Source organism: Pleurodeles waltl, chromosome 11 (assembly GCF_031143425.1).
Source record: "Pleurodeles waltl isolate 20211129_DDA chromosome 11, aPleWal1.hap1.20221129, whole genome shotgun sequence".
Classification (NCBI taxonomy): Eukaryota; Metazoa; Chordata; class Amphibia; order Caudata; family Salamandridae; genus Pleurodeles; species Pleurodeles waltl.
Genome location: NC_090450.1, coordinates 967,936,940 through 967,950,327, shown reverse-complemented (window position 1 = coordinate 967,950,327; position 13,388 = coordinate 967,936,940). Strand labels below are relative to the sequence as shown.

At 42.7% G+C, this 13,388-nt stretch overlaps 1 protein-coding gene across 2 annotated transcripts in view; it reads right to left on the bottom strand.

Annotated features, from left to right (window-relative positions):
* LOC138266435 (tRNA (32-2'-O)-methyltransferase regulator THADA-like) overlaps positions 1-13,388 on the bottom strand; it is a 166,040-nt gene that overhangs the window by 98,248 nt on the left and 54,404 nt on the right. Inside the window, exons 16-18 of one of the 2 annotated variants that reach the window (XM_069215199.1) lie at positions 11,852-12,018; positions 6,172-6,357; positions 1,867-2,030 (exon numbers count right to left, since the gene is read on the bottom strand). In XM_069215199.1, coding sequence (XP_069071300.1) covers positions 1,867-2,030; positions 6,172-6,357; positions 11,852-12,018 — 517 coding nt within the window. The remainder of the gene's footprint in view (positions 1-1,866; positions 2,031-6,171; positions 6,358-11,851; positions 12,019-13,388) is intronic. The other variant, XM_069215200.1, reaches the window with a different exon arrangement.

Sequence of the window (13,388 nt, the reverse complement as noted above, 5' to 3'; positions counted from 1 at the left end):
AATCTAGTAACCTAGTAAAACCCTATGTACGGCCATAATCCTATCTGTGCGAATGTAATGGTCATTTCAATTGAAAATGTGTTGGCTGTAATGGCAGTGCGCTGCCGCACCGTGAATACTCCACTCTACACCACTGCACTCTACTCTGCACCACTCCACTTCACGCTATGACTCTCTACTCTACCTTGTAACACTCTACGCTAACGCACTCTTCGCCACTCTACACCATTGCACTCTGCCACTGCATTCTACACCACTCTAAGACACACCAATCTACTCTGCACAACTCCACTCTACGCCACTGTATTCTATGCCACTCTGCAACACGTCACACTGTGCCAATGCACTTTACTCTGTAACACTCAACGGCACAGCACTCTACACCAATCCACTGAATGCCACTCTAATCTGCTCTGCACCACTGCACTCTATGCCACTGCACACTACTTTACTCTATGCCATTACACTCTATGCCACTCTATGTAAACTGCACTCTAGCCTGCACCACTCCACTCTACATCACTTCACTCTACTCTACTCTGAAATAATCTACTCTACACCACTGCACTCTACTCCATTCTGCATCACTACACTCTATGCCACTGCACTCTCCACATTCAAGTTCCAGGATTTCGCTTGTGTCTATCTGAAAAATGGTGAAGAGCACATCTATGGGCCTCTACTTACTTCTTTCATAACTAATGTTTCTGTTGTCCCACTTCCAGCAGGAGGTGTATAATGTGGTGGTCATGGACGGGTGCGTAGAAAGGATCCTAGTGAAGGTGTATAATGATGAGTTCCTGTCAGAAGTGTATAATGTTTGGACTTTGGAAGAGGGTCATAACATTAGGATCTACAAGATGGTCTAACAATCCTTTTTAATGTACAGTTGAGGGCACACTGTTCCTTACAATAAATTGTTTTTCCCCACCCTTGAGAAAGCTTAATAGTTGTCTAGGTACAGGGATGAAAGAATGGGACCAGGGTTGAGCTTAACATGAAAAAACTCTTCAAATATTTGAATGCATAAACCAGATAAGGTATATGCTGCTCAGAGAACACCGTAACCTGGTCCTGTTGGTGGTTATAACGTTGGAAAACTGAATAAAAAGACTTACATAAAAAAATTAAAATTAGTTGCCCTGACAGGATATGAATTTTAAAACCACTCCTGTTTTTCCTTTAGATCCTAGTACTTTTAGTTTGTTATTAAATAGAACAACAAATACAGACTGCAAATACAGAGTACAAAACAAACAGAAGGCCTGGATAAACTAGTGGTACTTTTAAATTGGAGTTGTGCAACAATGAAGGCCCGGCAGAAGGGATGCAGTACAATGGGCATAGTACAGACAGAAGACCAAGAGAAATGTACACAGTGATGAGTTTCTGATAGGATGCGTATGAAGTGGAGGGGGGTAGGGAATCTCAGAAGTTGCCTGTAACATGCGGGGTGGGGGCTTGGAGGGGGTGTGCAGAGAGAGGATCCTAGAACGAGTTACACAGTTACCAGGTCTTGATAGAAGATGTAATATGCTAGGGATCATGAAGTAGGTGTGTATTGATGGGAACCAGATAGGAAGTGCATAGTAGCAGGGTCCTGCGACATGGTGTATAACGTAAGAGGTGTATGGCTGTCCCTGGGAAAAAGATACTGAAATAGAAGGTCCGAAGAAAGGGCGCAGAATAAAAGGGTCATACACCAAAGGTATAATGTTAAGGGTCTGTGTATGAGCGTTGCCTACATAAGGTGCAATAGGAGGGTGAGTTTGAGTGTATGGGATAAGTGGGACACAACAGGATGCTCATAATGAGAAGATCCACAGGAGACGTGTAATACAAGGTGAAGCTGTATGAGATCTTTACCTTAATAGATACCCAGCAGCAGGTCAGTATGAGGCTGTGTTCCTCCGACAGCAGGACCGAATCCTCTGCATCCTCGTTCCCCTCCTGAGGCTGCTCCAGGCCTTTGCCCTGCTGAATGAGGGAGCGGATAGCTTGTCCCATATCAGCGAATGAAGGCGCCGCTGCTGGAACAGAAGAAAGTGGGTGCAATTTAGCAGAGGTATATTCTGTACCGTATTCTAGTGGCTCTGTTATTCCCAACACTGCAGGATGCCACCAAGCAGCCTTTCCCAATCATTAACTGTGTTCTACCAATCCTTTGATTTCTGTCCTCTCTGGAGTTTTCGTCTCTCAATTTGCACGTCTATTTGGGATATTGAGATATCCACTAAGAAAGTGTTCTATCATCAATGATTGCTATTGGACACCCTCTTCATCCTCAAAAACTGCTTTTGTCTTCACTTTTTTTTTTTTTTTTTTTTAAACAGCCTAGCTTGATTGCTGTAATGGCAATTAAAGGGGTCTATGGAAAAGTCGCTTGATAAGTTTTTAACTCAGAAACAGCACTAGCAATTAAACTGAGGCCACAATGTGAAGCTTTGACAGTAGATCTGAAGGCCCACACCAGGTTTCTCCAACATAGGTTAAAGAGGGCCAGATCGTGGCATATTTTCAGGATTTTTAGATAAGATAAATTACCATTCACTAATTCAAATGGAAATTACTTTCAAAGTCTGTAGTTCTCACGTAAATATGCATAAATCCAGCCCTCCCAGGCAGACACTGAATATCCCTTGCTCTGCACCACCATGGTGCAGATACCTTGTACTTATTGTTTATCTACCCACCCAAGCTCTAAGTATTCAGGGAGCTGTAATGGGTTATACCTTCTCATAACATGCTACCTGGTGGCTGCCTTCAGCTAACTGATATCACACCGGTACTGGACTTTCATATCTGCACTCTCTGGAGAACAGATTGTTAACCACCCCCTCGTACAATATTTATGCCATCCCTAGAGGGAGTATGCTCCAATACACCAGAATGCCTGTTTTTGTTGGATAGATAAAGAAAGAGAGAGAAAGAATGTTTGAAAGAGAAAGATAAAGATTGAGAATGATATGTAAACAGTGTTAATGGTGTTGCCTGGAAAACATCATATGGGAGCAATCACAATATGGTGGTTTCTCTCCAAGATGTCTCTGTGGTAATCTGCATCGCATGCCGTGGTTCCCTCAGCCCAAAGATGTAGCTGTTTGGAGAGGCGGGGGAGAATCTACATCCGTTTTATGCTGAACCTGTTTTTCTCCTCTGCCCCTGGGCTCCAGCATTCTCTGATTCCACTGCTATCTTCGACAGAGCCTAGCAACCAGGAAAACTACACTGAGGCTTTCTGGGACCCTTCTGAGCGGCTAGAACCAGACCTACCCTGCATGCAATCCAAGAAAAATAAAAAAATAAATAAAAAATAATGATATTTGTCCTCAATGGTTGAAGATTACAGTGATGAGGGAATGATATTAAGGTTTTTGTTTCTCTGATAGTTTAACACAGATGCAATGGTTGTTCTAGGTGGCTATAGAGTTACATATGTCTTGAGATGGATTAACAGAAGCAGTCATGTCTAAGTAAATCCTAATAGCTCAGCTGTTATTCTGTTGTGCATTATTCCAAGATGTATAGTAGCTTTATTCTAGCCAATCTGCAGTAATTAATTTGATTTGGCAACAATGAGATCCTGTGTCCTACGCATGGGTTACTGCTATTCATACCAGATGCCATCAACGACGCTGTCAGATTTACAGCATTACAAGTGATTTAACAGTGAATCATGCTTAGGAGAATGTGATCTCATACTCACTCTATGTACTATACTAATGTTAATTGTGTCACAGGTCTAAAACTGCCCTCTTCGCACTCTGTGCATGTCTCCACTGAAGTGTTGAGTCCTGTCCTACATTTATCCCTGTTTCGGTCCTCATACAGCTTTCTCTCTGTATTGCTCTCACCTCTGTGCATCAACCATACTGATAGTAAGGTGTGCGCTCTATTACGAACATGAGAAGGAACCCTTCTGCTGCTCAGTCCAATGAATGTTCTAAACTATTTCTGTTAGTCCTGTGATGCAGATGGGGTTTAGGAACACAACATCCAGTACTCTCAATGGCCCTTATGCTAATAATTATTCAGTCATTAAAGGAGGTGGTAATACCACTATGTTGGTCATTTGCAGACGTCAGCATCGCCACTGAAACTTGATTCTACGTTGTTATAGCGGAAGCTACTGATGCCGGGTGCGCCTCAAACTTTTCATGATACTTACTGATCTGTATCCAAAGTGCAGGCCAGCAAAGAGATTCCGGCCACTTGCTAGTTCGACTATGTTGGAAATTCGTGGCAGGTGTCGTCCTTGCACATCTCCTCTTTAATTTATACTTATTCTTAACTTAAAGCTGTCATGTCTTATTAGAGAACTAGGGAAACCATATTTTCCTTCCAAAATGGAGCACAGCTCTCTCTCTCTGCATATGACTATTTTAATGAAATTTTAATGTGTGGCAATACCCTCGCTGGTCTATGGCAAGCATTGACAGTATTGTTGAGATATTCTGCAACTTGGAGAATATCAAAACTATTAGGTGCTTGTCGTCTCAGAGTACAGGAATACGTGGCTGCTGAGGAGACAAAACTACAACATTCCTAGAGTTACACATATCTGAGGATTTGATTCAATTACAGAATGAGGTGAGAAGTACAGCCAGAAGAAAATGTGGGCACAGTAAAGATGCAGGGTAAAACATTAAGATTTTATACATCTTATGGTTCCAACCAGGTATCTCCTTCAATCAAAGCATTTCAAAGTATTCAAAGGGAAGATCTTTCCAATAGTTTTGTTTGGTGCCTCCGTTTGGAAATCACAAATGATGCTACAATGGGCACTTCTATTACAAAGTTGTTTTAAAAACATCACTCACTGCAGCACCAAGAAACCGAACAGGTGATCGAGCACTTGAAAAATTGTTGATAACATAACAAATAAGTACCTGGAGACAGAGATTTGGGGGGTAGGACCCTCCACCCATACTGTGTGCATACAGACTGCTTTAGCGCACTGTCAGCTACCTACATTTGGGTCTTTTTAAATTAATGATTTTGCCAAACAGAGGAGCACACTGAGCTCTGCAACAGTTCACAACTACGTAACTTTTTTAATGAGGAGGCTTGATATCCTAAATCTCATTGTTTTCTTTAGATTGCAGCACCACACCTGAAGTATTTGAAGTCAGCTGCAAAATTGTACTGACAGATTACTCACGCATAGCGGTGTTGCTTCCATTAAGGGAACATCTTCTCATACAAATACTGCACACTGTATAGTTTATGGTGGGTTATCCAACTATTTGGTTGCTTATATTAAACCTGCTTCTTGGCTCCTCTTTGCAAAATGTAGATCTGGACACACGAAAACTCTCTGGTACATTTCTATAGCAGATTTCCTTTCTCATTCATTGCACCAGTCTTGCTCTCCATGTGCTAAACATCCTGCACTTGAAATTAGTTGTGTTATCGTCCCCAGAGTACTTTGCTACACACAAGTTTCTCCATATGTTCAATATGCTGCACCAATGTTCCATTACAATCCTGAGGCTCGCCCACATTCTGGTGCCTCAGTCCCGAGTCTGGCCTGAGCGCTAAGCAAGCTAATGTTGGTTATTTTACACTCTTGACACTACCTTCTGTGTTGTGTCCCTGTCCCCGGTCTTCTCTGGTTCATATAACATACTTTACTAATGCTGGGACTCTTGCACTCTTGACACATTCTGCACTCTGTTTCCCTGTTGTTGAGTTTCCCTCTCGTTGGTTTAAATGTTTTGTAAAATGGTTGGTTCTATCTCGGTCCTTGGGCTGTCTTTCTCTTTGCCTCCCTTTGAAGAGTCTCAATCTCAAAGCCCAGAATATTCTACCTGAATGTTGGGTTTCTTACAGTTCTGTTTCTTTGTTGTGGTGTCTCCCTCTCTGTGGGGTGAATGTGTTGTTGGTTCTTTCATCGTCCAGAGACCATGTACCTCTGTGTCTCTGTGGCCTAGTCTCTCCCGGTGCATTGAACATACTTTACTAATGTTTGTTCTCTTATTATTTTGACACTACCTTGCCCACTATGCTTCTCCATCACTGAGTCTCCCTCTTTGTGGGTTGAGTGGGTTGTACTATTATAGATGCTAGAGTCCCAAGGCTCTCTACTTGCAAGCTTGCCTGTTGGTGGATCGCCACCTCGATAGTCATCTCTCCCCTTTACATACACTGAACCCATGCCTCTGGCCTCACCTGGTTGTTCAATGGTTGTCTCTTGCTTGCCATAGAGTACCCGTAGGAGGAAGATGCCAATATCGCTCACTGTGGTCACCAAATTCTCGATCACCTCCTTCCAGTGGTGTCTTAATTCCAAGTTCTGCAAACAGTCCATCACCCGAGGAGCTTCCAACAGACACTGGCGCAAAGCTAAGATTACCCCTAAAAGAGATAATTATTGTTTACAAACACACACACTTTGGAAGAAATCATGAATTCACAACTTCTGTCAATGGCAGGATAGTATTCCACCAGCCTTTGAAAATTGGCTTACTACTACTCCTGTATTCTTTGAGGAGCAAGGGTTTGTGTCACAGTTATCCCACCTCTGTTTGGGAAGATGTTTACTCTTCTCACTGGTGACATGCAAATCTGATTCAACTCTTCCCACATTACCTCAATTTTTTAGGACCTTCAAAACAGAGACGTGAGTGAGTGTGTGTATGTGTGTATTTTTGTGTCTGAGTATTTAAAATTCCCAGGTGAAATTCAACAGATCCCTCCCCATACCCACTTTGAATGCACTTGTGCCCAACCATTTACTACATAATACTTTTTAGGGGGGTATAACACCCCCAAACACCCTCACCTCTCAAAGCCACACCCCTGCATTCTCAGTGGGAAGGACACAGTATGCCCAGGTTCCTCTTTAACATGGGAGATGTCTGCATCAAACATCTCTTCGAAAGGTAAAGGATTAATGTACCAAGTTACTCTTGGACGTCACGACTGATTCAGTTTTCCCTTTGAAATGAGAGGTCTGTCCCAGAACTCCCTTAGGAAGGTGGTAGGTCTGACCCAGGTATTTCTTTGGGAAGTGCAGAGCAAGATTTTACCAGATTTCTTTTTGAGGAGATTTTTGCCAGAGGCTTCTCCTAACGGGGTGTCTGTACCAATTCGGTTTCGCAAGGATATTTCTTTTTTGACAAGTTACTGTTTAAAGTTGAGGTCTGCCCCTGGATTTTCTTTTGAGGGGAAAGGTCTGCCCTTAGTTTCTCTTTGAGAAGTGAAAGGTCTGCCACAAGTTTCATTTTCGGGATTGGAAGGTGTGCCACAGGTTCCCCTTTGGGAGGTGAAAGGTCTTTCACTGGTTTCTCTTTGGAAAGTGAAAGTTAAGCCACAGTCCTCTCCCTTTTACCCTCCAGTGAGACAACTATCTCAACTTTCTGTGCGTGGAGGCAGGGCTGCGGAGACTGACGGTCACATTTGTCTCTGTACAGAGGAGAAATTCTTTAGTAATCTCTTTGAGGGGTGAGAAACTTTTCTAAGGTTTCTTTTCGGTGATAAGGTCTGTTCCAGGATTTTCTTTTGGTGTGATGTTTGTAGCAGGTTTTTCTTTAGGAAGGGAAGTGTATCCTATGTACTTGTTGGGGAAGAACAGAATATGTTACTTTTGGAACGGTGCTTTAGGTGGCTACTCTTTCTACATGCAGATTCCACACCTCATGAATCTCCCCAGATGCTAGACTGGACCCAAAATAATTAAAACAGCCATCCTGCGTTGGCAGGTGGTGCCACTGTTACAACTCGAATATGGTGCATCCCTGAATGTGACATAAAGGAGCCATATATGGCATTATTACGGCACCCTGACAGTTCCCATCCCTTTTTTCACACACTTAGCTGTGGAAATAAGAGTGATGACGTTGGAAGGATTGCAGTGCAGAAACTATATTAATACATGCCAGATTACTTCTCAGAATGGGGAGGTGGATGGGTTTTGAGAATCTGTTTCTGGTGGATAATTTATCTACCTGCAGTCACTTATGGTAAATAATTCATTCTTCTGGTGTCCACTTCTACCTCCAGATTCCACACCTCATTAATTAATATCACTACAAAAGTACTTCCTAAATGTTTTAGAACCACAACCTCATTTTTGGAACAACACATTTTTGTGACCCGCTTAGCTTCCATGGATATGAGGCAGGGTGATTTTTTAATGTAATAAACTGCAACTGTTTGGAAGCATCACAAACTTGACCACCCCCTGTATCACACTGTGGTCAAGATACTGATCTGCCGGTAAAAGTGGCAGATGGTGAAGTACACTGTGGCATCCACTCACTTAAATTCCAAGGCTTAGGAAAAATCGTGGTCCTGGCACCAGTGATTTTAGCAAATTCGAAAAACCATTCTACAGAAGAACATGGGGTAAGGCCTCTATAAATATAATTTCTACATAGCACAAACACAGCCCAAGAACATTGGAGCACTGTACATGAGCATCAGAATCAATTACATAAAGTCAGATTTACTTTCTTTTAAGCACAGAAGATTTAGTGATTTGCCCAGAATCAAAGGATGTTGAGCCAATGGCAGGGCTTGAACTTGGTTCCCCAGATCCAAAGTCGGTATCTCCGGCTCTTGGGGTCACATGCAATTTCGCAGTTTATGTACTTGAAAGGGTTTGTATTAAAACCGGACTTTGGGACATAGTTCAGCACCTTTGCACTGGTGCACAAACCAGGCTAATCGGTTTAAATATGACTTCTATAGACCAAAACTTTTGCGACCCACCAAAATTCTCCTCTGGACCCATCAGTGGGTCCCGAACCACAGTTTGGGAAATGTTGCACTACAGTACACCCCCTGGAAAAGGGGCTGAACAGAAAACACACACAAGGGAAATGCCATAACAACCTCAGCAGGTAACCCACTCTTCAAGCCCAGGATGGAAACAAAGATCAGAACCAGACCCGCGCAACGGACAAATGCACGCCCTGGCTAGGAACGTCACTCAATAGCGATATAGAGACAGCAATGCCCCAACAAGTGAGCCCAGCAGCCACGAATGATACCTAATGTGAATAAGCCTATCACAGCACACCTTAAAGTTCTTCTCTTTGATGTTATTTTATCATCTATTTACTTTTATATTGAAAAATGATGCAGCTTGACAACAGTTTACGTCAGGCCACCCATCGCTTCAGGTAAAAACCATAACCAACAAGGAAAGGCCAGTCAAGACTGTGTCAACCTCAAGAATGTCCACTAAATGGGTAGAAGTAGACAGCAGTAATATTACAGGAGGCAGTAATGTGGAGCATCTACCAAACTTGTAGCCCTGAAACACACAGCCAGAAATAAAGCAAGCATAAGGCACGACCCTCGCACCAATCAACTATAAACCAAACCATAATCCAGCGAGGGTTCATAGCAACGAAGAAAAACCTCAAAAAACAAAATCAGGTGAAAAGGTGGCAAAGGAAGCTTTTTGGCCACACTGACCTATAGTATATCAGGATGTTTAAGGGTCTCTTGGGAAAAACGCTCCCACCTATGTGCTTAAAAACACATAACCCATCGCCACAATACAAAGTTCTGCAGGTGAGCAGCGTCAAGACAATAACCAACATTGAAATGGTAAAGGGAACCCAGGGAGGATGAAGAGAAAATCTATTGTATTTAGTCTATGTAACCCCTAAAAGCACCAAGCCTCCTCATTCCACACAAAAGCATATGTAGCTGCAGTTGTTAGGAGTGCAGGTGAGGTCTGTAAGGTCCTACCTCCATAAAACCTCTGAATATCCCATACCGCCGAAGGGACATAGGAGTAGAGTCCCAAGTTCGGGTGGTGGCACATCCCCGCACAATGCCATAGAACACTAGTGATGCCTATTCACCAAAGTGGTGGGAAGCATCAAAGGCTGCATGATACACATGTAATAGAACATCTCCAGGAAGATCATTGGAGCTCAACCAAACATGTGTATGAAGGACCACAGAAGAGGTCAAAGACTTAGCCACCAAGTACACACAAGTTGTTTGGCAGTCCCAAATCCATTGCTAACCACTTCTGCAAAGCACCTATTTAAAGAGGCCCACAATCCGTGCCATTTATTAAACAGCATTGGAATATTGGAACAAGAGAAAGTGTTGCAAGAAGGTGCCATGTGGGAAAGTAGAGAGGGGCCTGCTTTAATTGCTCCAAACATAGGAGTCTATAACCTCAAACTCTCAGGCGAAGAATGAGAGGACAGAGTGAGTTATCATCTGGAGCCAGACAATGATGACAAGCAACTTGTTAGTGGTTGGCCAGTGCAAAAGTCAGCTTTACCCAGGCAGCTATAACAGGGTTTAGGCATGCCTAATTAATAAGTAACAGGGCACCCACTTGGCAGAGCCAGACTGGAGGATTTCCATCAAAATGTTTGCCTTAAAAACTGCAGCTGGTAACTATAATTCTAGGGCCTCTGCCACTTTGTCTAAGACTGCTTGGAGGAAAGAAATGTGTCCAAACGCTAAAGAGAACTGAGGGACACATTAGAAGAAGCAATGAGGTAATGGAGGTGTCTGGAGACCCAAACAGTGCCCAAGAATGAAAGAAATTTGCCTCACCAAGGACGTTCCTTGAACGAAAGCCATTAACTGAAGGCTGAACAAGGACTATAGGAGACCTAACAGTGCCCTTCCTTGTGCATTCCACTGTGTCCAAACTAGTGCTCTCTCCCAGACAACTCTGAAAATTGAGCTGTGACAGCCAACGTAAACTGTGTCAGTATCTGCATCAATATGCAAAAAGCAGCAAAACCTTCAGCAGCAAAAAATGGCTGTCAAAATCAGGATGATGTAAATGGTATCAGCAGGGATGACTGATGCTGGCAGGAAGGCCACCAGAAAAAGTGTGGTCAAAGGTCCTATAACGGAGAGAGCCAGAAGAGGTTGAAAAAAAACAAGCGAAGCCTGTGGGCAAGCCACCAACTGAGTGGAGTCAGCACCATGGTCTTGAAAAGTCAGGAATGGACCCAGCAGCACATAATACAGAGCCGGAATGGAGCCAGGCACTGTCACCTGGCTCCACTGCCGCTTTGTTCCAACACTGTTTCTAGTCTGGCACTTGGAGAGATTCAGGAGGCGAAGAATCTGCAGGAAGAAGAGTCCCTCAGAAATATGTTGATGGTGTGTCTTCGGGGGTGAGTTTGCCATCGGATATCTAAAGACGGAGGTGGAGCTGCGAGGCCGAAGGCTTATCTTTGGAGGTGAAGTCTGACCCAAGTTTCTCTTTAGAGACAAGTTCAGTCTCTGGTTTCTCCTTGGGAAAGTATGTCTGCCCGGGTTTGTGTTTCGGGACAGGTGGTCAAATTCCAGATTTCTCTTTGAGGGGTGAGGTTTGTTGATTTTCGAAAGGTGAAGTATGCCCTACACTTACTTTTGGGGGAGGGGGGTTAGAAGTGAGAAGCACGCTGATGATTTAAAGTTTCTCTTTAGGACCAAAGCCCAGATCAGGTTTGTCTTTGGGAAGTTTATTGAGAGTTTTTGTTTTAGGAGACTGAATGGCTCTCCCACTATTTTCTTTTGGAGTGCTGTTTGTCCTAGATACATTTTTGGGTTGAAGTCTATCTCAGGCTGCCCCTTCGGAATCGGTCTAATCCAAGTTCTTCTTTGATATGTGAGGGATCTGTTCCAGCTCTTTCTGGAAGACATGAGGGCTGTCGCTAATTGAGTCAAGGTAGATATGAGGCGTTTCCTGATTTCTGTAAGTATCTGGGCTCAGGACCAAGGAAAGGCCAGATGGTTCATCTGCTTGTCTGCCACGTATATTATTTGTGAGTAGCAGCAATGCCCATTTGATGCTGCCAGGGTGAGGTTTGCCCATGGTTAAAATATTGATTGCAATGGACTGTACCATTCTCAAAAAAGATGTAGGTCTTACCTTGCATTGGTCTGGTGGCTGCAGCCTGCAGAAGGTCTTGTTGAGCTATAGTGAAGTGGTCCTTCAGCATGCCGAGAAGATGCCGGGCATAGCACAGCTCTGTACACTGCAGCACCATCGGATCCTTTTCTGCTGGAAAGAGTTTTCTTAAGGTGGAGCTGTCTGACCTGGAGCCCAAGAAACACATATTCACTCCTACAGTACAATTCAGCAACCCCATTAAAGGAGTCAGTGTCTTGAACTAACTACTCAGTGCTAAAGGACCTTCCCATCTCAAGTGATAGTGAACATCACCAATTACAAATGTGTTTGTGACTGCGTATGCATATATACATGTAAATAAAGGTGCAATGGTGAGCTTCATATGCAACTGTATTTAGTTACTTGTATGACATCTCCCAGAGTAACTTCCCTCAGTGAAATCTTGAAGGTATAATATTTTTTCTCTGTTTTCACAGTATTTGTTTTGTTCCTTATCACTGCCCTAAACTTTATTTCATTGTAGATAATCAGCGCTCCTAAACAGTATGATAATGACAGAGTCTTAGTTTCAATTTCAATTGTCTCTGCAATCTACGTACTGCCTTTCCTGCATTTATTCTAAAACATGATTCAGTAACATTGTATCACAAATGACTTTTTTTTTTTTTTTACTTCACCTGAGTAAGTCTTTCTTATGCAAGAGACTTCTGCATGCCACCTAGCATGCTTTATACCATAATGTAACAGCACTGCTCCAACTTTTTTTTTAAAGCAGTTCATACGGTCATATGCCAGACATCCCCACTCTTCCACGATACTACGTATATCAACATGTCTTCATGTTATGAGTTGATTATTTGACTACCTGGTCCTCAGTGGCGCCCAAATATCCTGGGGCTTGGGGCATGTTGTGCACTTTCTAGACAGGCTTCTTAAAAGTCACTATACTAAGCCCACAAACCAGTCTTTAGCCAATGGTGTAGACACCTTAAATACGTTCAAGTTCATTTTACTTAGTGACCGACAGCACAGTCCCTACGAACCACACATTTGCCTTAGGAAGAAATGTAGTCATGCAAGATACCATTCCTTATATTAATAGTTGTCAACTATGATCTTCCATAAAAAAGACAAATTTGGATAGGTGAATTAGACAAAAACAATTTTCAAAACCATTTAATAAAGGTTCTGCTATATTGTTTTAATTCTTTTGTAATTTTCTATCAATCTGTCTGTTTTTTTCTGTACTCAATAACTGGCGTTGCTAGTTCCGAACTATGTGAAAGCTACTGTTTTGACTGTGTTATTTTAATAGGCTATCTGATTAGACATGTTCACTCGTGAAGGTTTCTTGGTGCTCAGTATTCTGCTTCTAGGAGGATAGACAAAGATCAGGATAGAGATATGTAAAACCATAGTTTCATTTCACTACTCAAATTTACTTTTTATTTCAAAATTACTCTAAACGTCATTAGTCAAGTTTACATATGCCCATTGGGGAAGCGCTTTGTGCTCCAATGTGTGTGCAAATTAGCATTTACATTTTGAAATTGTA